The sequence below is a fragment of the Corapipo altera genome, unplaced genomic scaffold (assembly GCF_003945725.1).
Source record: "Corapipo altera isolate COAL_440 unplaced genomic scaffold, ASM394572v1 23, whole genome shotgun sequence".
Classification (NCBI taxonomy): Eukaryota; Metazoa; Chordata; class Aves; order Passeriformes; family Pipridae; genus Corapipo; species Corapipo altera.
This window is the reverse complement of record NW_020884878.1, coordinates 14,211,402-14,235,863: the sequence shown is the minus strand read 5'-3', so window position 1 is coordinate 14,235,863 and position 24,462 is coordinate 14,211,402. Positions and strand designations below refer to the sequence as shown.

At 35.6% G+C, this 24,462-nt stretch overlaps 1 protein-coding gene across 5 annotated transcripts in view; it reads left to right on the top strand.

Moving 5' to 3' along the window:
• The window catches only part of FLRT2 (fibronectin leucine rich transmembrane protein 2), a 65,157-nt gene extending 54,273 nt beyond the window's left edge, over window positions 1-10,884 (top strand). For all 5 annotated transcript variants that reach the window (XM_027637873.1, XM_027637871.1, XM_027637872.1 and 2 more), the window contains exon 2: window positions 395-10,884. In XM_027637873.1, the coding sequence (XP_027493674.1) occupies window positions 799-2,787 (1,989 nt within the window). In that variant the 5' untranslated portion in view covers window positions 395-798 and the 3' untranslated portion in view covers window positions 2,788-10,884. The remainder of the gene's footprint in view (window positions 1-394) is intronic.
• The last annotated feature ends 13,578 nt before the right edge of the window (window positions 10,885-24,462 follow it).

Below are 24,462 nucleotides of genomic sequence, written 5' to 3'. Positions count from 1 at the left end.
TTCATTGAAGTCAGTGGTTCTGCCAAAAAAAAAAAAACTTAATTACCTAAGCAAAAATTTCCACTTAAACTGTTTAGTTTTAGAATTTTAAACAGTCAGACTGTGAGAGGATGAAGACTGGAGTTACGGTACGCAAACACAAGTGATAGATCTAGCCTTCACTGAAGTCAATGAAAGTCCTTCAATCATTGCAAGGACTTTGCATCAAATCTATTTTAAGACTATTTAACAGTAATATTAAACTAATGTTTAATATTAATGTCTTTTTTTCCTTTTTTTTTTTTTCCAGAAATCCATAAAGAGCTCAACCTTAGAATAGTCTTCCAGTGGACTTGATCTTCCCTATTAAGCATTTCATGCTATTCAGCTTTTTCTTTTCTCTTTTCTTTTACAGGCAGGCCAGATCTGGCAGATAGCTGATATGAGGACTTTTCTGAGTTCAGAAAGCTGAGTGTGACACCAACAGACTTCAGTGAAAGGAAATATCCCTGCAAGCACAGAGACTTTTGGTATCTAAATTCATCAGCAAAGTCATGGCTACTGTTTCTTGCAGCACACATGGAAGAAGGCAACAAACTTTGTAACCCTGGCTAACAAGACTGTGTTTTTCTTATCAAAAGTAGGAGGTAGGCCAATTATAAAAAGATTATTTTATACTTAGCCTCCAGGACTTGAACTCTGGCCTGAACACTGGACATTAATAGAAGCCAATTTTAACGACCTGAGATTTTGCTACCTGTGCTTTATTATTGTTATCAGTTCTTAAACACTTTGGTACTTTATTTCTTTAGATTAGAAATGGGTTCGTGGACTAAAATGTGGCCCACAGATTGGGCTCTTCTCATGAAATCATGGCTTATCTTTTCCCTGGGGCTCTGCATGCAGGTCTCCAAAACTTTGACCTGCCCAAAAGTGTGCCGCTGTGATCGAAACTTTGTCTACTGTAATGAGCGAAGCTTGACCTCAGTGCCTCTTGGGATACCGGAGGGTGTAACCGTCCTCTACCTCCATAATAACCAAATTAATAATGCTGGATTTCCTGCAGAGTTGCACAATGTCCAGTCTGTGCACACAGTCTACCTGTATGGCAACCAATTGGATGAATTCCCCATGAACCTGCCGAAGAATGTCAGGGTTCTCCACCTGCAGGAAAACAACATTCAGACCATTTCTCGTGCTGCTCTTGCTCAGCTTTTGAAACTGGAAGAACTGCACCTAGATGACAACTCCATCTCCACTGTTGGCGTTGAGGATGGGGCATTCCAGGAAGCCATCAGCCTCAAACTTCTGTTCTTGTCCAAGAATCATTTAAGCAGTGTACCAGTAGGCCTTCCGCTGGACTTACAAGAACTTCGAGTAGACGAAAACCGAATTGCTGTCATTTCAGACTTGGCCTTCCAAAATCTTACAAGTCTGGAGCGTCTGATTGTAGATGGCAATCTCCTTACTAATAAAGGCATAGCTGAAGGCACCTTTAGCCACCTCTCCAAGCTCAAGGAATTCTCAATAGTTCGGAATTCACTGACCTACCCTCCTCCCGATCTTCCAGGGACACATCTGCTGAGGCTTTACTTGCAAGACAACCAGATAACCCATATACCACTTACAGCCTTTTCAAACCTCCACAAACTGGAACGTCTTGATATTTCCAACAATCAGCTTCGGATGTTGACAAAGGGAGTATTTGATAATCTCCACAGCCTGAGACAACTCACTGTAAGGAATAATCCCTGGTTATGTGACTGCAGTATTAAGTGGGTCACTGAGTGGCTCAAATTTATTCCTTCTTCCATCAATGTACGGGGTTTTATGTGCCAGGGACCAGAGCAGGTCCGAGGTATGGCAGTCAGGGAGCTCAATATGAATATGTTGTCATGCCCCACCACCACCCCTGGTCTGCCACTTATCATCACCCCAGTCCCAGCTACAACCATGCCAACTACATTAATTCCCACCTCATCGTTTTCCCCCCCAAGTAGCAAATATAATCCTCTCACTCCCATCATAGCCACACTCCCCACTGTGCCTGACAGGGAGGACAGAGAAAGGGTGACACCTCCTTTATCTGAAGGGATTCAACTCTTCATCCATTTTGTTAATGACACTTGCATCCAAGTCAACTGGATGTCACTTTTTACCGTAATGGCATATAAACTCACATGGGTTAAAATGGGCCATAGTCTGGTAGGAGGAATTGTTCATGAGCGAATAGTTAGTGGTGAGAAGCAGCAATCAAGCTTGGTAAATCTGGAGCCCAAATCCACTTATCGGATTTGTTTGGTTCCACTGGATACTTATAACAGTTACCGAACTGGAGAAGACACTGTCTGTTCAGAAGCCACAACCAAGGCTTCCTTTTTGAGCAATGGCAGCAACATCCCTTCCAGTCACGAGCAGACAACTTCTCAGAACCTAGGCTCCCCATTTCTGCTGGCAGGGTTGATTGGGGGTGCAGTGATATTTGTCCTTGTGGTCCTGCTCAGCATTTTTTGCTGGCATATGCACAAAAAAGGTCGTTACACCTCCCAGAAGTGGAAATATAACCGGGGCCGTCGGAAAGATGACTACTGTGAGGCAGGGACCAAGAAGGACAACTCCATCCTGGAGATGACGGAAACCAGCTTCCAGATTGTCTCCTTAAATAATGATCAGCTCCTTAAAGGAGATTTCAGACTGCAGCCCATTTATACCCCAAATGGGGGCATTAACTACACAGACTGCCACATCCCCAACAACATGCGATACTGCAACAGCAACGTCTCAGACCTGGAGCACTGTCATACGTGATGGTGAGGGAAGATGGGGGTGTCTAGGACAAAGAGGAAAAAACTCTAGAAAAAATAAGACCCCCAGCAACAGTGAAAAGAATTACATTTGATAAATGTTACAAAGATGCATTTATGCATTTGGATACTCTGTAATTTATACGGTGTACTATATAATGGGATTTAAAAAAAGTGCTATCTTTTCTATTTCAAGTTAATTGCAAATGGTTTTGTAACTCTTTGCTTTTTAAATCTTTAAAAAATATTGCTGAGTACTGTACAGGGTTGTACAATAAGAACCCAATGTCATGGCAAAGGAAAGAATGACTCATTCTTCAAACATTAACCACTTTGCTGTCGAAGCTGTCTGAGGGATGTTAAGTTTCTAAGTGTCCTGAATACAGGAAAATAAGTGCGTATTAAAACGGTCACTAGGAACAGACAAAAGCAATTCAGATAAAATGGGTACAACCCTTCTGACTACAACAGTAGTTGCTGTTGAGCTTCAAACAATTGGAAATACATGTGTTGCCCTTTGTCAGTTCTACATTTCCTACCTCCAACTGAAAGCTGGAGTTCTGAGTGCTGCCAAAAAGGCTACTTTCTTGTTTGATTAGTTTTCTCCCAATATACTTGGAATAGGAAAGGTAGACAGAGCTCAGTGTCAAACTCAAAGTGACCTTGATTCCTAGTTGCAAAAGCTACTCTGAAAATGTCCCCCAATACTATGTGCTTTTATCATAGAAAATGTTTCTGCTTTTCATTATGATTTAAGAAGCTTTAGGCATTTTCTGACCCTTCTCAGTGGGAGGTGAAGGTTATCGGAATGTAACAGAGAGCTGTCATTAAGTTGCGCGTCTCTTTAATAGAGCAGCATTTGTTTACACAGCGTGTTCAGGTAAAGCCTGAGTGAGAAAAATTCTGAGTTGCTCCCAGTTCTGCAGTGTTCATTTACAATTTGGAATCTAAAAGTGTATATTGCTGAAAACATGGTGCAAAATATAATGCCAATGGAAAGGTTGCTATTGATTTTTATGGTTCAAGCTATGTTTGACTTAGGAGTCTGAGTTATGTTCAATATGGAGAAATAGAAGAAAAAAGACAGAAAGAGAAAACAAATAAGAAATGTATTGTAAAAGGTTATTTAGTATTGGAACTCCAGGCATATTATAAACTGAATTACCCCTCTTCTCTCTTAAATTTTCCATAATGATCTGCGCTTTACAAGCACTAGGTGGGCTTAGAATTTGCTTTTTTATTCTCTGAAATTCTTTAGCTGCAATACCTTCTGAGTCTTTGAGCTTTACATGCACTATGCAAAATGTTATGTTTCTATTAAAACCGTGATGCAGCTCTCCAAATTATGCAATGTTCCAGCCGCTCTACTGACTCAATGACTGCCAGGAACTCTGGATTTCTTGCCAGCTCAGTGGTGGAATCTAATTCTTTGGTCTTTTTCAGTTTGTTTGTTTTTTGATGCGGCTCATTTTCTCCTGAGCTTGGGGACAAACTAAAGTTCACATCAAAATGAAAAAAAAAATAAAAAGATGGAGACAGAGCTTCCCTGAGGGAGTAGGGAACCAAAGAGAAAACATTTTACAGTGACCAACTAGGAACAAGGAGAAGTTGTAGCAAGTAGATTGAAGCAAAGGGTGAAGCACTTTCACTGTGGAATGCTTAGACTTTTCACTTTATGAGGCTCCTTATGTTGGGAGAGAGGGTTTTAATCCTTTCCTTTGCTCATTTCACTCAACCCATTCTTGAAACAGCAGTCCATGAACATGCGGTTTCTGAAGTTCAAATCACATGATAACACTCATTTTCTGCAATGGTGAAATGAACCTAGTTATGATTGATGGCAAAGTACGATCATTTTATAAGGAATCACATCCTCCCACCAACACCTTTTGTAATCACAGTTTGAAATTCCACTCTATATATTTGCTATTTTCTCCAGATATAGCAGGTACTTTAGACAACCTGTGTGTCTGTTGTAATAGTAAAGTCATTTAAATTGTGCTGAGTAAAAGGCTACCATATGATTTCAAATGGTGTAATTCTAAGTAGAAATGTCTATGCAAAGTGGTTTTTTTTCTGTGATTTCTTTACTGAAGATGATGATGATAAGGTTGATACTTTTGCTTTTTTTGGTTAATATGGTTTAGGTGCCACAGCTCAAAAGACAAGCAGCAAGTAGTTGTGCTTCTGCGCACTTCCACTGCATTGGAGTTTGCTTGAAATTAAGTAAAGCATAGATCCCATTGGGTGTGGACATAGTATTTAATTTCACTGAAATAACTAGTTGTACATTTGATTTCAAAAGGCATCCTTTGAAAGTACATGCTTATTAGTATTTTGTACTTCAATGACTGATGCAGGAGGAATCTTCTGTTCTAGACCTCAGGATATCACAGTTTCAAGATAAACAAGGCACCTTATTTTTAACAATTGACTTATTCAGGGAGTTTGACTGTACTGCGGGTGAATGGTCCACAAGCCCAAACTAATGACAGCAAATGTTACTGACCTAATAGATCGAAAAATCAAAATTATATTAAGATAGCATAGTTAATGCTTCATGTCAGTATGAATAATAATATGTATATTGGTATGGGATACTGGCAAAAGTTTATTTTCTATAAATACTTCTCTGAAAAAACTTAGGAAGCCACTTATACAAAAATTTGTGGATAGAGCTGGGAGTATTACCTAAAAGAAAATCAGATTTGTAGTCAACTGAAAGATCATGTTTCATTTGAAGAATGTTTCTCCCAATTCCAATTGTTCTTTTGCTGCAAAACAGTTAATGTATTTCAACCTACAGCAGAGTTTGTGACTTCTTAAAGTGCTAGTCACACAAATATCTGAGACTTCATTTCAGATCACATCTGGATAAGTACATAATGGGAAAATTTCACTAGGTAAAGTATTTAGAAAAAGAGTTCAAAATGGACAATGATCTTTTGGCAATGTAAAGTTTAAGATTAGTAGCTTTTTCCTTAGGCTTTGTAAAAATGGGGTCATCTTCACTTAGTGCAAACGTCTGATCACCTATAATAACTAAAGGCTATGGAGCAGAAGTCCCAAATGTGTGTATATACAACTAATCCAAAATGTTCACTTCAAAGTCCTAATTTGAACAGGTTCATTGGACCTGGGGAAAATTTTTTTTTTCAAACAAAATCTCACTCATCTTCCATTGTATACTGCTAGTAACTGACATAGATGTGCAAAAGATTGGTTAGGGGAAAAAAATAAGACTTTAATTGAAATTATGTTAAAGAAGTATCACAACACTGCTGTACCCAGTTCTTGGGTTCCTTCTGAAGACTCACTTATTTGCAAACAGGTCCTTATTTTTACAGATTTTGTTGCTGGCAGAAACAAACACATGATTAATGCATGGACTCTGTGTTAACAAGTTCTTATTGGAAAGATTAGTAATGAATTTATTCATAAAAATATTAAGGGATGAAGTTACTTTGGACTGAAAAGATAGCAGTTTTTCGTGTAAGCCAATAAAGATGCTGTTTTACCTGACAGTGAATGCCACGTAAAACAGAGAAAATTAAGTACCACATGCTATTTGCTACTAGAGTAGTTCAACTGCATTTTTCTCTCAATCATTTTCTTTTTTCGTGAGAGAAAATTTCTCCCTCTGGGAAAATTATTGATTTCAGTTTTGCAAACAAAAGAACCTTATGCATATTGTATTGTTATTATGGTTTTAAGGGTCTACATAAGGCACTTTATTAATGGTATTAAAATAAAAGTTCAGTCTCAGCTTCTGACAGTAAAGTGGTTAATTCTCATTGAATTCTACATTTATAGTACTTCTTCACCTTAAATTTAACATGGAAATATTAAATCTTTTTTCTTTAGAACACGAGAATAATGGTTTTATGCATGACTTAACTTCACAGCTCAGTGGAAAAACAAAACACAAGTGAGTGCCAAAACCAAAAGTTACTGGCTCTGAGCCTCATCAAATCCTGCCTGATGCTCTTTTCTAAACACAGAGGTAATCCTAGGAAGCTGATGATCACTCCTTCCCTGAACTCTACTGAATAGGGCACTTTGTATCCCAGATGATACTACAGGCAATATTAAAACATTTGGCATTAAATTTTTGTACAGCAGTAGCTCTTTTAAAGGACGCTGGCTAGTAGTCCATATGGAAAACTAGCACAGAAGAGGTTTGGCAACCTTTTATTATACTGGGGCTCTGTGGAAATGTGCCTCATGAGAGCTGAATTCTGATCCTCTCAGAAACAGATAAGCTACTAAACAAATTGTTATCATCAGTTGATCCCAAGTATCTGAAGATGATGTTTCATAAAATTGATTTTAACTGAGACATGCACACTTGATTCTGTTCTGTGTTTGGTATACTTTCTATCTTTAACATGGAAAAATAGATGGTTTGAAGTCTGCATTATCTGTTTTCTGCAATCTGCCATGTTGCACGCATTGTTAACTTCAAAACCTCACTATACACTATATATTATCTTGTTGACATATTCAGTAAAGAGTTATTTAAAAAAATACATCAATCTTGCTGTATTTATATGAGCAAGTTAATTAAAATAAGGATGTGGGTATCTGAAAGGGACAAAAAAATATCAGTCTTCTGTGCTTGCATTCCTGGAAATATTTTCAGATGTTCTTCTGTCTGCTCACCCTCTATTCAGTTTCTAAAAGACAAATATCATCTTCTGTCTCTGAAAGCGTTAAACAATTTGTTACCTCAATTTCTCAGATTTAGTCTTAATCTTTATAAGATTATGTCTTTCTGATACACATATAGGAAAGCACTGTAAAACGAGAACAGACTGTATTACAGTGTTTACAATTATTAGGTACACTTAAGCAGCTACACAAGGCTATAACAAATATATATATGTGGAATCTGTGACTCATTATATGCATAGTCATTTGATAAATGCATTTGACATTCATCCTTGACAATCTTGAACCTGTCTTTTAAGTATTATTATCTATTTAATCTGTTTCCTTGAAATGAAATGTGATTTTTTTTTCAATTCTCCCTTCAAAATTGTTCTTGAATTTTCAGAATGCACAACATTAAGACATAAGCCTTAATAAATTTTTGTATAAAACAAATCTTATACATAAGATATATGTTAATATATGCACTATATATAAAGAGACACTTTAGTTACTTAGAAATGAAAATAATGCCTCTTCTATTTAGATGTAATTTTGCTTTGCCAGAAAGTGAGATATTGAATGTTACAAGTTGTGTCTCTTCAAATCTTAGAAATGTAATACTGCTGAGTGTTACAATTCCTCAAAAAATTATCTTACTCTCTTTCTTAACCCTGGATATCATGTAAAACTACTGACGCCTCTGTACCATACATCCACATCAAGTCCTACCACCTTTCCCCCTTAATCGCTTTTCCCTGCATTTGATGCTTCTACTGAACCATATTAGACCCCGGCAACTAAACCTCCTTGCCTTACTACAAGAAGGTGGACAATAGAGCTAATGTAAATGAGAAACACCATCATTTATGTATTTCTGACAATAATGACATAATAATTTTCAATTGAAATTATTGTTTTCTGTAAAAAAAAAAAATTGGCAAACACTGACTTCATCAGATAATCTTTTCATATCCCAAATTTTTTTATTGTAGTAGAGATAAAAGTTTATATTTCTTTTTGATACTTTTAAGCCCAGTTACCTGAAGCTGTTCAGACACACATACAAGTGTGTATAAATTTCTGGGGTTGTTTATAGAGGATTTAGCTACAAGGATCTCCCAAAACAAACACATGGAGGAGCATTTTTCTCTATTGTTCAGTCAAAATTTTTCAGTATTTCACTTTAAAAAGAGTTTTTCCATCTAAGAAGAGTACCATATGGAGAAACAGCATTCCACCATTAAAGTATGAAACCAACATTTTAATGCTGGTTGAAGTGCTACTGTCAGTGAAGGTTGAAACTAAAAATCACTAAAATACTTCCATTACATAGAGAGAGGCTTGATGATTTTTTTAACAATAATTTACATTTCTAAAACAAATTAGTACATTTTAAGGTGAAATCCTGACCCCACTGATTTCAACTATAAATCACAATATTTATAGGAATATTACATCAGAAGGATTATTAAAAACATGCAGTATGACACACCATATAACATGTCAAACCATGTACCCCCAGATGAAATACATCAATTAAGGAGTAGTGTATCTGTCTCTCAAAAAACTAGGGGAGCTGTGAAATAGACTGCAGAAAACGAGGGGTGAGATAAATATGTACTGAGTAACATTGTCCAATATAAAACCATCCAAGATAAGGACATGTAAAGCGACACACATGCCACTGAGCATAGCAAGAATGTTCTTTTACACGAAGACACATACATTTTCTGCTTATAACTCCATATTATGGCTAACATGTGACTGCAAAAATGCATGTATGAATATTCAGAGTTTATAGTATAGTTACGCTTTGGTGGGGACATCTTATACAGAATAAGAAGAACCTGGACATTGTGCACTGGGTCTGTTATTTACCTTCTCTGTATAGAAAGGATTCGATTGAAGAACAAAAGTCATGTTGATAGCACTATCCTGTTTTTCTAACTGTAGAATGCCTCAAAGCGTTAAGACAGTATAGAAACTATTATGCAAACGTCCAGCTCAGATGCCCATGTGTGTTTACAACTTCAGCGTGCTCTGTGCAAAAGCCAAGAAGTCTCCGTGCCAAGTGCTAGCATTGAGCTGAACACAACCACTCTTGAAAAGCACAATTGCCAGAAAGATCCTGTATTTCTTGAGAGAAATCAGTATATTCACTTCTATAAACCTTGAACAGGTGACCACAGACATAAATAAAATTCTTTCTGATAAGGATTGAAGTAATGTGTCTAAAGATGGAATACTGTAATTTTCCTACTTTAAAAATACCTGTTTATGATGAAGAAAAGGCAGATTTTGTTATGTGAAGATGAAATATAGTAATAATGATGTAAATACATGTCTTTAATGACATTTTATGGACATGAGAAAAGACACATACATATGCTATATACATATATATTTGTGATATAATTTTAAAATTCCCTGAAAATGATCAAACTCTTCAGATGAGATCCACTTCCAACACATGTGCAATATTACAAAATATTTAAATCTTCATAAATGATTGCAATGGCTTTCAAGGAATAGAAACAGTGAAATGTGATAAAATTAGTATTTACAGAAATAATGCACAGTATTAGCTCAAAGACTTAGCTGTGGGAGAAAGAGAGAAAGAGAAAAAAGAAAGAAAAGTAAAAAGGAAGGAAGGAAAGAAAACTGAAAAATAAGAAAGAACGAAGAAGGAAGGGAGGGAACAGGAGTTGTCTAACTTACATCTGCACGCAAAGTGCATTCTGTAAAGTGAAGGAAACTGGATCCTACGTACCCAGTGTATAATTCTGATGTCACATAACTCCACAAACAGGTTTAAGTATTTAAAGGTGAGGAACCAATACATAATTCATTGCTCCCTGACTTGCGATGTAAATGTTAAGAATTTTTAAAGAAAATTTGAGAGTTGGTATGAAGTCCAGTTCTGCATTATCTGCTAAAGTGAATATTAATCAAACAGGGCAGTAGAATGTCATTGTAAGTGAGGACTGCAGAAACAAGGCAAGCACATTATTAATTTTCACGAAAATACTACTCCTAGCTGGTAAAAAGCACATGTGAGTTATCAAGCATATATGACTTAGAAAAATAAAGAAATGGAAACCTGAGAAAGGGGTGATATTCCAAATTATTATAGTTGTTTTAATAGTATTCAGTTGAGTAGGCAATTAAAGAATTAGTTCATAAATGTATTGAAGATTTTCATATTTCAGGCCCCAAGGAGCATATATTCTATTTCCCATTCACAAGAAATGAGTTTAGGCAGCTTTTTACTTACATCTGCACTGGGGGTTGGTTAGTTTTGAAGTCAATGTTTGCTTTTTTAATTGGTGATGTTGTTCATTGGAACTCTGTGCATGCACCGATTTACTTTGTCATCTGTGAATAATTTGAGGGATAGTCTACTTTATCTGCAATACTTGCCTTCTTGAGAAATATATAGTTAACTATATATCCATACATTTCTGCTTTTGTTTTGGCTTTCTATTTTATAATTTAACTTTACAAAAATGGAGGAAATTTGAAGTAGAGCAAATTTAAATTTTTTCTCCTATAATTACAGCAAGGGTAAGGCTGTGTCTTTTTAGCAGAAGACAAAAATTAAGAATGCTAAATTAAGAAAGAAATTATCTTAAAGAATTTTGCTATCAATTTTAAGTTAATTAATTATTTTTCAACATTTAGTTATAATAGCGATGCTGGGAAATTGAGCTAGGAATATTGAGTAAATTCAGGTTTGTGGTTATAGGACCTTTGTGTCCCTAGGTTCAGTTTTACAGATTATTACTAGTAGCTGCACAAAGACAAGGAAAAAAAAATGGTTTTTCTTCCTTACTCACGTATATCAGATTTCTTTTTGTAGTGATCAAAGAGGAACACAGCTACTTCACAGAGATCTCCCTCAAAAAACAAGGTGTCCAGAACAGAAAGAAAATACCTGGAGTCATGGCAGAAGTAGATCTGGATCATGTTATGAGAGAGGCAGCAAATTACAGATGCTCTGCAGCATTATATAGGACTTTTAGTTCATCCAGGGCCCTACTAAGGTACCTTCATTGAGATTCATGCTCTTGGAGATATTCTGTCAAAAGCCATAATCCATGCCTTTAAAAACCGGGAAGGATCTGAGTTCTATTTCATTTCGTGGGCCTTTAGTTACCATTTCTGGAGGGCCAGGTACACTGCTATTTTCAAGAAGGAGTGTGAAACAAGGCAAGTTTGAAAGGTCACATTTTCAATCACTCTCCTCACTCTCCTTTTATAAATGCAAATATTATTAAGGTCCTTGAAGGGAAATTTCCAAACTATGGCACATGTGATCATTGTGTTAGCCTCAGATCAGACACTCCTACTTTCAGTTTAGATGCCTATTACATTCTTCCATCGTTCCTCAACAATTAATTGTTTTCTTAATGTCTGAAACTAAGCAGTTTGTACTATTGCTTATTTGTCACAAGATAAGGAAAAAATCTACAAAATAATTTTACGCACAAACTGTGATGACTACTCAACAAAGCTAAGCTACACAAATGCTGACAGTACAGTGAACCATTTGTCATGAAGTAATGATCTTCTACTGTGTTATGAATTCAATTTATATCCAGACTATGAAAAATCCAGAGGTACCAATGTCACAGTTTCCATTGCTTTTGCCTCATTTCTTCTATGACACATCAACCTTCCATAGCATGATTGGTTTAGAGGACAGATTGCTGTTTTATGCCTCATATGATTATGTCATAAGTGTTTACATTTAAGATGGAAATAAGAAAAACAAAGCTCTTTCTGATTGCCTGCATTTTTGGGCTGCTCTAGTAGTAATTTACACTGTATCTGTCCACTGCACTATTTGTTTCTCAATATTTTTACACGTTAAGACACGCACACATAAACATGTGACAATCACACTGTATTTATACATTTTTATGTTTATATTCAAGTACTCAAACATACATATACACATATATATAGACATATGCTATGTGTATCTGTAGGTGTAAATATGGATTGCTCTACTGAGTCCATTACAGATCTTACACATCAATTCAGTTCTCCCCTTTCTGAGACATCTCTAATTCAGTTCCACTTAAGCTTGTGAGAGAGAGTGGAGATGTTGAATAGCATGATTTTTTTTAAACAAACTGTGTTGTTAGCATTAGTGAGAGTACCTTTTCAATAATGTATGTACTTTGGCAACCTGTGCACTAACACTTGAAAACTACAAGAAGATTATCATAGCTCCTGGAAGTGGATAGTGTGCACCTTCTGAAACACGCTTCCGAATGCACAAAGCACATCTGAGGGATCAGTTTATAGCAGGACTGTGTGGTCCCTAAATAAACTGCAGACCGAGAAGAATGTGGGAGGATACTATGTAACTAAAACCCGGTATGAACAAGAAGGGGGAAATTCAGATGTTTCTACATCATTAGCGTTACAGTTGACTTTCTATGTAATTTTGTTCTCTCTGGCGTATATTTCTTTCCTGGTATTTGACAGTCTTTCATTGTCATGTGAACTGTCTTTTAGCTCACTCTTCACTTTCTACTTCAAGAAGAACCTGATTTTTATATAGGATTTTTTGTGGAATGCCTAAAAGTGAGTGCCTCTGTCATACATTTGTGTGTAGCAGCCCAAATGGACAGTATTCATTGCCACTCATCCTCCTCAATTCATTTATCTAACTATTTGAAAAAATATTAACAACACAACCAGTTTGCTATCGCAGGAAGACTTAGAAGTTTGCTATGAAATATTCTTCCAGTGTTTAATTTTGCAGATTCTCTACTTGTAGCAAACATGCAAAGAAATTTGTGTGCTGCACCAGCAGCAGCGCCTCTGCCTTGGTTCCCTGCTATTCCACTTACATTTGACTTGAAATAGGAAAAGCTCACAGCTTGTTTCTGTTGCTCATACATAGCTTAGGTATCCTGACTCCATAATTAAAAGGCATGAACAGTCGCATATCAAATTCAAGGCCTAGGAGCTGCAGGGCTTGGGACCATGAGTGTGTACCTGAACATGTAGTAGCATACAATTTAAGTCCTCTGTGCTCCATACATGGCTCCTGTCATCTCTGCTGCCCCTTTCTGAGACATCTCTGATGTAGAAAGAAGATAACTTCCTTTTAGATCAAGAAACATATCCCTTCTATACAGTTTATGACTTTTCGGAGATCATAAATTATAATATAAGTATTATTTCTCCCAAGGTGAGGAGGAAAGAATGAAATATGTCTCCACCCATTCTTCATGGGTGAAGGGCAAATCATCTGTCGAATGATCTGACAGACTCCCTCACTGACTATGCTTTCGCTTTGTGCTAACCAGTCTCCATGTTTTGTAGTGCTCCCATCTACTCTCTTTCTGTCAAATATCATGGAATCATAGAATCATAGAATATGACAAGTTGGAAGGAACCCATCAGGATCATCAAGTGCAACTTGATATATGTTAATATGTTAACTATGTAGTAGAATTTATGCCTGCCCTTGCTTATGCTGCAGTTCTGATCATTCAGAACTCTATGCTTTACTGTAATTTTTAGTTAATTTACATATTCTGGTTTTTATAGAACTCTTATCTTAGTTGTTGCTCAAGATGTAAACAAAGAAGGGCAGGTTATTTCATGCAGATTTGTGAACCTGATATTCCCCTCTTTTAAATACCTATCTTTGCAAATTAAAGCATATTTTACTGTGATTTTGCAGGATTTGTTTTAATACATAATATTACATACATATTACTTAATATATATATCTCATATTCAGAAATACAAAAGGACAAAAAGTGCACATTATCCTAGAACTTGTCAATAAACTTATTGTTTTTCAGTTAGAGATCATCTATAATAGTAAATTAACTGATACAAGTAATGAAGTTCCTTCTAGTTTCTGAAGTTCCTGTAACAGACTACTCTGAACTTCAAATCTATTTGGGGCAGGTATGGAGAAAGAGATAGGGATTTGAAGGACAGAAGTTGTGCCAATACAAAATGTTTTAAAATAAATATGAGCCAAAATAAGAGTTCTGTTCAGATCTGGAGTATATAAATACAATTGTGATAAAGATGCAAACTTTTTTTTTTTTTTTTTTGAGCAATGTTTTCTATTTCTGGAATTTAATTTTAAGTGAAAGAATTAGAAGATCATTAATAATTTTTTTGTCTGGACTGAGAAAAAAAACCTTTGTTTTATGCATTTTGCCAACTACTCTTTTTAAAAAAATTGAATAACTCCTGTTTCTTTTTCCATTTTTCTCCCGAAGGTCTGCTAATTTGCAGTGAATTTGGAAAGTTGCATGCTTGTCAGTCAACACAAAACAAACCAAAAATATCACAGCAGATATTCCTCCATCTTGCTATAGAAGATGAACTCTTTAGAGATAAACTTCTGCAAGCCTCAATAATCCAACAAACTGTTTGATCAGGGGAAAAAAAATTATCTTTGTTTGAAAAGCTGACGTTCATTTGAAGTTGTAAAGAAATTTACTGTCAGGTGAATGCCCTCTCTGCTTTGATTCTAAAAGATGACATGTACTCCTTTGAATTTAACTTTAGACAGCTGATGAAGAATGAGTGAAATAACCATAACATAGAGCAAAGTTATGAGTAAAACACTAATAGGATTAATTTGGTGCAGAGTATTATATGCCTAAAAATACATGAATTTTCTCAAGTTAGGATTTACCGCTTGCTGTAAAACACAGGTGTGTTTTTTAATGAACATTATGGCCTTCAAAATTTAATGATAAGGATATTTCTCATAATTATTCAAAAATTGTATTTCAGAAGCCATCCTTCAGAAAGATCTTTCAGCCGGGCTAATACACCAGTCTTCTGGTGTATTAATTGCTTCCAGCCCTGACAGGTCTTTAGTAATGCTTTTTTGGATTTGCTTGCAGATTTTTTCCTTTTGTTTTTTCTGCTTGACTACCCTGGCTGGAGCCAATTGCGTGAAGTATATGCCATATATTTCTATGTGCAGGTTTTTCTCAGGGCAGCCAGGCAATAGGGAAGAGGCAAAATAGGACAGATCCTTTCAGTGCTCTGATGGTGACCCACAAGCAGTTTGCCACACAGTTTCACCTGTATGGCTTAACACAGAGCCCTCAGCGGGTGCTGTGAAGGGGGAGAATTACAAGAGCATGATGGACCATTACCACGTCTGTCAGCTCTCAGCATCGCACTGCCTGCTGTGTGTTCCTCCAGCATTCAATCTAACGCACATGTATCAGCAAATGGACCCCTGCTGAATGATCTCTAGTGTGCTTATGAGCCTGTTGAACAACATGGCCGGCACAGAGTGGACTTAGACCTGGTTTTTGAGTTTAGCTCCATATTCTTCAGTTTCTTTCACCAACTATATACATTTCATTCTTGGAAAAATGATAGAATTATAAGTTAAACTGACATAAGCAAAACATTTTGTAACTTACAGAAAATTCTGAGCTAATACTGAAGGCTCTAGTTATACCTATTATATAAGAATTTATATTAATATTTTTAATAGGATATCCACATCCTTAAAGAGCACTTGGACGTGTCTCTTTATAAAAAAAAGATTAACAAAATGTAAATTTCATGGGAGTTTAAAAGGACTGAAATAATCTGTGGATCCTGTTATACTCTTCTTCACAGGGAATTATTCTAACAGTTTCAAGTTCTGGAACAAATCTTTAAGAATATCTTTAGCCAAAAACCTTATAAATCCACTGTCAGATTAGAATAATTTATGTGGAAGGCCATCTAGGTCAGTTATGGTTTATTCTGTAGATCCACATCTACCATTTCTAACCTTTGGTGTCATATAGTGCATAGAAAATACAAATTCTGACCCCAAAATGCTAATGATCCTGAGTCTGCATACCTGTTGATTCTTGCTTATAATGGGAAAAATGATACCTCCTTTACTGACCTAATGGAGATAAGCTCTATGTAAAAGCTAGGCATTATTACTATTTTACAATATGCAGCTTTGCTGAAAAACAATAGATTTACCTGTAGGCATTACCATTTTGACAGCTTTCTTTAACTTAACATATGAACTCTACAAGAATTCAATAATATTCAAAATACAATGGAATTACATCATCACAATATCCACACTTCTGCTTAAAAACATTACGGGTAAAAGGGAAACAATGATTACATGTAAAACCAGGAGTTTGTTATAACTGAAATCTTAACAGTCTAATTAGGGAGCTACCCAACATCTAACTGTAACAGAAAATGAAGAAAATAAAGAACAAAAAGGATATCACCATAGCCAAAACCCCAAACCAAACCAAAGTAAAAAAATAAAGGCAAACCAACCCTAAATAACAATACAGTTAGAAGTGTATCACATGTCCTAGGTGCTAACAGTTTTGCTGGTAGTGTGCTTGTCTTCCGCTGCCCTTTGGGATCCTTCCATCTGTTAGGGTAGCGTATGGTAAATCAGTAGCACCCAAACTGCTTAACAGGGAAGACTGTTATGTAATTGTTGGTTTCTTCTTCACTTCAAGATCTACTGGGATAATTTTTGTTTCTTTGCTAGTAGACTTTCATACCTTGCTTTTTCCTCATTGCTCTGCAAGTCCACAGCACATTAAATTTACTACGTATGATGCATTTATACCCCAAAACCCAATTTTGTTCACATCTGCATTTCTTCAACTAACTGTTGAGGAGTTGTTCATAGCTGTGGGATTTCCAGTGCCAGGCTGTGACTTAGCTCTTATCCCCCATCAGGATTCCTCTATACTGCTTCCTGTTCTTCCTTTCCTCAAGGACTCCATCAACATACTGGGCCTGTAATTCTCTACACTGCATCATTTCATTAGAGTCCCAAATATCTTATTTTATACAGAACAGATACTTTTTACAATTATATATAAAACTATGGCTATACCATGAGAAGACAAGCCATATTAAGACCAATTAAACATGCTCATGTGGTTATGAGAGAAAAATACTGTTACAGCTGTTCCAGGCAGATAGAAACAAGGTCAGACAAAGTAAGTTGGACAAGCCATAGTCCTGAGACCTCATAAACTAAGTAGAAATCCTGTGGCCTATTTCTAGGAATGAAAATACATGTTAAAAATGCTGTACTAAAGTTCCTGTACATACTCTGTAACCTAGTTTAGTACCTGGACTATTGTAGGAAAGAATCTGCTGAAGATTAAAAAGCATTATCTAGTTGTAGGAGTACCTATAAAGTTGCTTAAAGTGCTTAAAGACATAATTTAGCATGTGGTTTAAAAACCTGATTGTTTTTAGCTTTCTACTACTACTACTCTACAATTTAAGGTCAATGATTTAGTCTAACCAAAATTTCTGAAAGAGAATGTACTATGGGAGCTTATAACAAAGTAAGTAATACTTTCTGCAGTGATTCAGCAACCTTGACTTAGATAGGGAAAATCTGGTTTTGAGATGTCTTTACAAGCTGTCAATTCCATTTTAGAAGACACTGTCCTTCTCAGTGTGATGGTTAGCTTCTCTAATGAACTTACATTTCCCATAAGACTTTCCTAAAGTCTTATTCTTATGCTCTGGCTTATTTTTTTTTCTGACCAGATTCCGAATCTTTAACATTACCAACACTTAAAGTAATTGTTTAATTAAGTCTCATATTGAGATATAGCTCTCTAAGTGAAAAGTGTAGGGAATCATTGCTTATTCTTAAGTGGATAGATATTCCAGATCACTCAATACTTCTCTAAGAAGCATAGATTTATGTGGTTGTATTTTACATGTCAATTCCTCACTCATCTAAAGGGATAAGGATCTGAAATCTAGCATAAAGTCAAATGCATTACTAAACAGATATTTAAGGGAGTTATATTCAAGTGGGATAATTTAGTGCATATCTGTTGTACAGGACACTTTCCATATTTTTATTACTTAAATACTTTATTACTTAAATAGAATACTTAGTATACTTTCAGTAGATACGATCTGGTTCTGATTTCTTATTTTCTTCTTGTTTGAAAGGCAATCTTTCCCTTATCTCTTTCTTGTTTTATGAACATCTAATTTTATCTGTCTTACAGAATAATGTGGCTACTTGATGCATTTGTAAATTTATAGTAGGGTTATAGACTTTTTTTAAAATCTAATTAAGGGTTATCAGATGGTTAAATCAACTTGCCTTTACAACAATTAAAAAACTTCCTTTCTTAAAGGAGGAAAACCCAGTTTCAAAAGAAAATATAATTTCATTATTGCTACATATTCACAGACTTTCTGCTGTTAAATAATACATCACTGAGTAGATAGTGTTGAAATGAGTAAACCTTCATAATAACTGTTTTCTGTTGAATTTTCAAACAGCTAATATAATTGCATATTTGTACTTCAGCTCTAAAATTCCATACACTGATTTTTTAAAAAAATGCTAACGAAAGAGAATGCCAATATAAATTGATTGAAAAGCCTACCAGTGTTGTTTACATTCCTCAAATGATCAAATGAAACAATTTGAAGTTGTTTTCAAAACAGGTTTTTAATATAGCAAAAACAAACTCCTGAATATGCTGCTTTGCCTCTGATCATTGCTCAGCTGAATGTCCCCCATATACCTTTTTTTTATTCTTGAATGTCACTCGTTTTTCTAGCACAGATATGATACAAAACCAGGGTTTTTTAAACTGGCAGAATTCTGTTTTTAACTAGTGGAAGAATGCATTCTAATCACACTTCTGTGCCCTTCCCATCCATCCAAATATGACTATAAACAGCATTAGATAGTTTTGTCAGTTTATCTGGCAAGGGTTTGTTTTCCAAAGCTTTACTTAATTTTAAGTATTTCTCAACATGTTTCTGTAGCTAAATGTTAGCTATTTTAGCTGTTCTGCTTTTCTTAAAGAAAAAAATCTGTTTATTAACAAAGTTTCCCTTTTGATACTTCCATAATTTCCCTTATGCTTAGTGTTCACACAGTTATTTGTGGAAGACGTAGTATTTGAAGTATAGAGAAGTATTACAAGTCTGTATCTGTTTCTCTTTATACTTTTGTTTTTTCCCTTTCCCCATTTCTTTATCGCTTCTCTTAATTAATCCTAATTCTGTAGAATCTTTAAGTGAACATATCACAGAATTCTTCCCCAAAATCTGTCACAAGCTACTGAAAAGCACAAATTCCCACATGATAAAGTTGTTGCATGAGCAATTGATGAAGCTGATGTGCTATGAATTTATTTAATATGTCCTGTATCCTTCTCAACTCTTCTCTCTCCTCTTTTTTTCATGTCCACTTCAACTTTGTCCTTTCCTTTGATTCATTTAGTTCTCACCTCTAGAGTAAATATCTCTGTTTTGACTGCACGGCACTTTTAGCTCTTTCTGTATTATTTACCACAATTTAAATATGAATCTAGCTGGTTAATAGGCAGAAGATGCTGTAGGTGACTGAGAGTAGTGATGCAGAGTTGTAGTGGCAAGCTAGTGCAGAGATTGACCAGCTGGCTGAGATCTATCTAGCTTTCCCAGAGCAGTTACAGACTCTTTGCAATCTACCCCACCACCAATTTTCACACATTTTCTAGCATTTGGCTGTCCCTGAGACCCTTTTATTTTACTGCTTGCTAATAACAAGCAAAAAATTAAAACCAAACAAACACAAAACAAAACAACACAAACAGATGTGACCAAATCTGACAAGCAGACACAGAACAGAAAATGTTTATGTTCTAAATAAAGAAATCAAAAAATGTTGAAGTGATGCTGCAAGAAAATCACCTAGGGAATTACACTAGACCGACTGAATAGGTAATAACAGTGTATTGCTATGATAAAAGAGTAAAAAAATTGAACAAGTTGCATTTAGGGTTGTGTTAACAGCAATGTCACATTTAGATAAAACAGGGTGATTGCATAAGCCTCACTTAGGGATAGAGTCTGAAGATTTTAAACTCAGAAAGGATAAGAAGAATAAGGGAAAATAAGAGGATGTAATTCACCTAGTGCCTCACTTTGTTCTTCTGTTAAATCATTAGCGAGTGGACAGCATTCATGAAAGCCCCTTTAAGTTTTAAAAGATGTCTTTGCAAAGAAACTTCATAGCCTATACTTTGACATAAGTTAAGCAAAACAGATGTTCCAAAAATGATAAGATTTAAATGTAGATTTTAATTAACTTGGGTGTTGAGGAGCCTCTCAACAGAGGTTTGATTTGAGGCTTTGCTGTAAGCTTGGTTATTATACTATATTTCATAACACAGAATTGAATGAAAGCCTATTTTCTGTATTCCAGAATATTTTCTAATCTATTTAACCTTCAATCTAATAACAGCATTTCTAAAGAAATGAAAACAAATCATTATGCTATTTTTTTACAATTTCTAGAGGATCTAAACTGCATTTTATATCTACCATAGTGTTTCAGGAGGCTTGGAGCATCTTGATCTGGGATGGAATGAGCTCATTTAGTGAAACATTACTTAGTCTACAGATTAAAAAACTATGAATCAAGCCATCAAATATCAAACTTAAGTATAAAAATAATGGAAATTCTGAAAATATACATTTTGCTGGATCCTTCTTTTATTTGTGCTGTGGAGTATTTGGTAATCAGACAGATTTTCAGACCTTTTTGCACAGACAATTTTAAATTTAGGAAAGAAATATTATGTCAATTGCATACTTTTACTTGGTTCTGAGTTTTAAAGATGGCAAAATTTTCAGTTATGTCACTGGTGACAAAATCAGAAGATTTATAAAACCAAAAAATTTTCAGAAGAGAATACAATACTGATTTCCTTGTTAATCAGAGCTCATTCCATGGAAGGAAAGCCTAGAAATGTGGAGAAAAAGTAAATTCTGGTCTCAAAGGACATATATGAATTTCAGCACTTTGATGCATCTTAAATGAAGATGGGATGCTGAAACTTTTAATTTACATCAATCCACAGAAATATCTAAGAAAGTTAAAAAAAAAATCAATCCCACAATAACATCTTTTGATTCTGATCTTACTTTACTGTCCTACTTTCACAGCTTTATTTGTTTCTACAGTTACGTAAGGTGAATTTCACATTTATTTTGGCCAAAAATATTCCAGCAATAAAGGTCTATAAGAAAATGAGTAACAAGAATATGTTCCTATGTCATACCTCCAATATCCACACTCCTCAGCATAGTTTCACAGTCCAAAGAAATTTCTTAGTCATTGAATTCTGCCTTTCAAATTTTTGCCCAATCCACTGCGGAAAGTGCCTGGGGACTAGGAAGGTATTTCATCTGGTGGCCCCAGTGGTTAACAGTGAATGCGTAAGGCACACAGGTTTTCTAATAACAGGTTTTAGTTTTACAAAGACAACTCCAGCCAGTTCTGTGTATTCTTTGTAACTGCTTCTGTAAATGATTGCCACCAAGATAATCTGTCTGGTTGGTTTCCGAAATGGAAATTCTGCCCTGAACAGGCCAGGAAACAGTATCTCGATCTCTCAAATTGTCTATATGAATGCAGATTTGAACATTTTAAGCAGAATTTGACAATATAAACTGGCTGAAACCCAATGGAAGTTTGCTTGGTGAATCAGTTCAAAGTTACCAGCAAGTTTCACTTGAAGCACCTTAAAAAAGGAAGTGAAAAACTGTCATTGTGCTAAACTGTTTCCAAGTCATATGGAAAATGCATTTTCAAAATGTCCTTACTGTGTGTCAAGGGCTACTTAATTTTCCCCAGTCCTTGTTTCCAGTGCCCAAAACTCCCTGACTTCATACTACTGGCTGCAACTTTGTCTGATAGGTCCTTTGTCATAGCCTTCAATTTTATCAGAAACATTTTTCTATTGATTTTGCAAAATGTGGCTTTTTAGAAAGAAACACCTCCCAGAGCAGAATGATGTTCTTGAATGAGTTTCCTTTCATTGCTGGTGGGTATATCTGACAGAAGAAGGGTTTTGAATGCCTCCTCTTTCCTATAAACCATGTTTATAACCTCTTTACATCTGTAACAGACTTTCAAACTATTACTGTGCAGTTTGTAGTACAGCCTGACTGTGTAATTTCCTGTCATTGTAAGTAGATTCATTAGCCTGTCCCTTTCCTTAAAGGCTTCCCTCCCAAGAATTTTGCATCTTAAAGCAGTTTTCAAGGATTAAGGGTTGCACCAAGTCCTCCACTTCAAAAGAACTCTTGAAACTATTCTGACTGTATCACATCTTCTAGGCCCTTTGGCCTTTGATCATCTATTGTTGTGTCAAATGTAATGTGGATTTTAAATCATCACATAACACTCTGAATATATGAAGTTCCTCCTTCAATCTGCTTCACAAAAACATATCCATTGAGATCTGAAGATTTATGTTTTATCTCCCTGTACGGGTGTATAAACTGACAAACCACACAAATTCCTGAAGTACCTTGTAGTAGCCAGGAGTAAATGAGGTAATACTATGCTGCCATTGCAATCTCTTTGGTTGTATATATTTCAATTTAACCTTAAGTATTTTGATGAAAATGCATATTAAATAATTTATTTCTGCACAATAGGAAACAAATATCATCATTCTGTAATTCTTTAAAAGATCATGAAAATTGTTTCTTTCATTGTTATCTGAAAGGGCAAAGAACTTGCTTTAAGATATTAGGTAGTCTTGCCAGGACTAGAGACAGGGTATTTTTCTCCATCTAGCCTGATCCATAAGGGCACCCACAATGATGATGGAGAGCATTCAAAATGGCTTCTGGACCATCTCAGAGAGTAACTTAGTGGGAGTTTTCTGGAAGAAAATATTCTTTTCAGATTTTGAGGTCTGGTCACAGAAGCTGCAGCAGTCATACTTCACTATGCCTTGTAGGATGAAGAATAATAATTTTTTTAATGAGAATCCTAATGTGATTCCTGAAAAGTATAGTGTGTGTGTAACAATCTGCAGATCTATCTCTGATGAAGCCCCTCATTTTTGTGATACCTCTCTGTATAGAAACATTTTTCCATGAACCATTTCTTTTTTATTTTATGCCTGCAATGGCATATTAAGACAAGGTCTTCTACACAGACTTTATTTTCTGACACATAAAGTCTTCTTGTGGTGTGTGATGGTGAATCCCACCCCTCCTATAGGCTGCGCTATGATCTGAAGGGCTGATCTCCACACCATAACTCCTCTGACTTCCCAGTATTTGTGTTAGTGAGTGAATGATTGGCTTGGATGCTCTTAGCTTGCTGGTAGTTGCAGTTCTATTTGTGCTGTCATCCAAAATTTCTCTGGTTTTAGCCATTCAATGTTTATCATGGAAGAAGAGACATAATTTCAATCAGTGTGCTTGCAAGGAAGCAGTAACTCCCACTAGTGAGTCCCCACACTACTCCCACTCAAAGATAAATTTTTGCTTTTCCCCAGCCAATACCTCCAACTGTATTGTCTTAATAACACTCCCCATTCCTCATGATGTATTCTTGGATATAAAAACTTTCGTCTATTCTGGTTTTTTATTCTCCCTCACAGTCCTATATTCTACATCTATGTTCTCAATAGACATATTATGTCTTAGCTGTCATCAAAGCAACCAGTTGTTTCTCTTTGTGCAGCTGCAGCTTTGGCTGTGACCATTCTCTTGGGTAAAATATTTTCCAGTCAGGTAGAAGATTTTTTATTTTGCAAATTCCCTGTGCTATCTTATCTTTTAATCTTTGGTAAAAATATACTGATTGAACTTTACTGGTTTTTTCTTACCTGTTCAATGAAGTGAGCATCTCTCCTTGATAGTACCTTCAAAACAAGTGTTCTTGCTTGTTTAATAGACTAAGATTCAAGCAACCAGGCAGTAGAAACAGAAAATACCTTGACTGCAGCACTCTTGAACAATTCATTTGGGACCTTCAGGTTTAGTTGTACTGTTCACATCTTTCTCTCTCAATCTTCTGATATAGACTCTTATCCTTGCAGCTTAAAGAATAGACTTTTACCTTTGGAATTTCTTGCATCAATATTTAGGGAAGCTTTGAACTTGATAAAACCCCAATTTTAAGGATCTCGACATCTGTTGATTTAAAAAAGTATTCTGCTAACTGAATGTATTTTAATGTCCACAATCT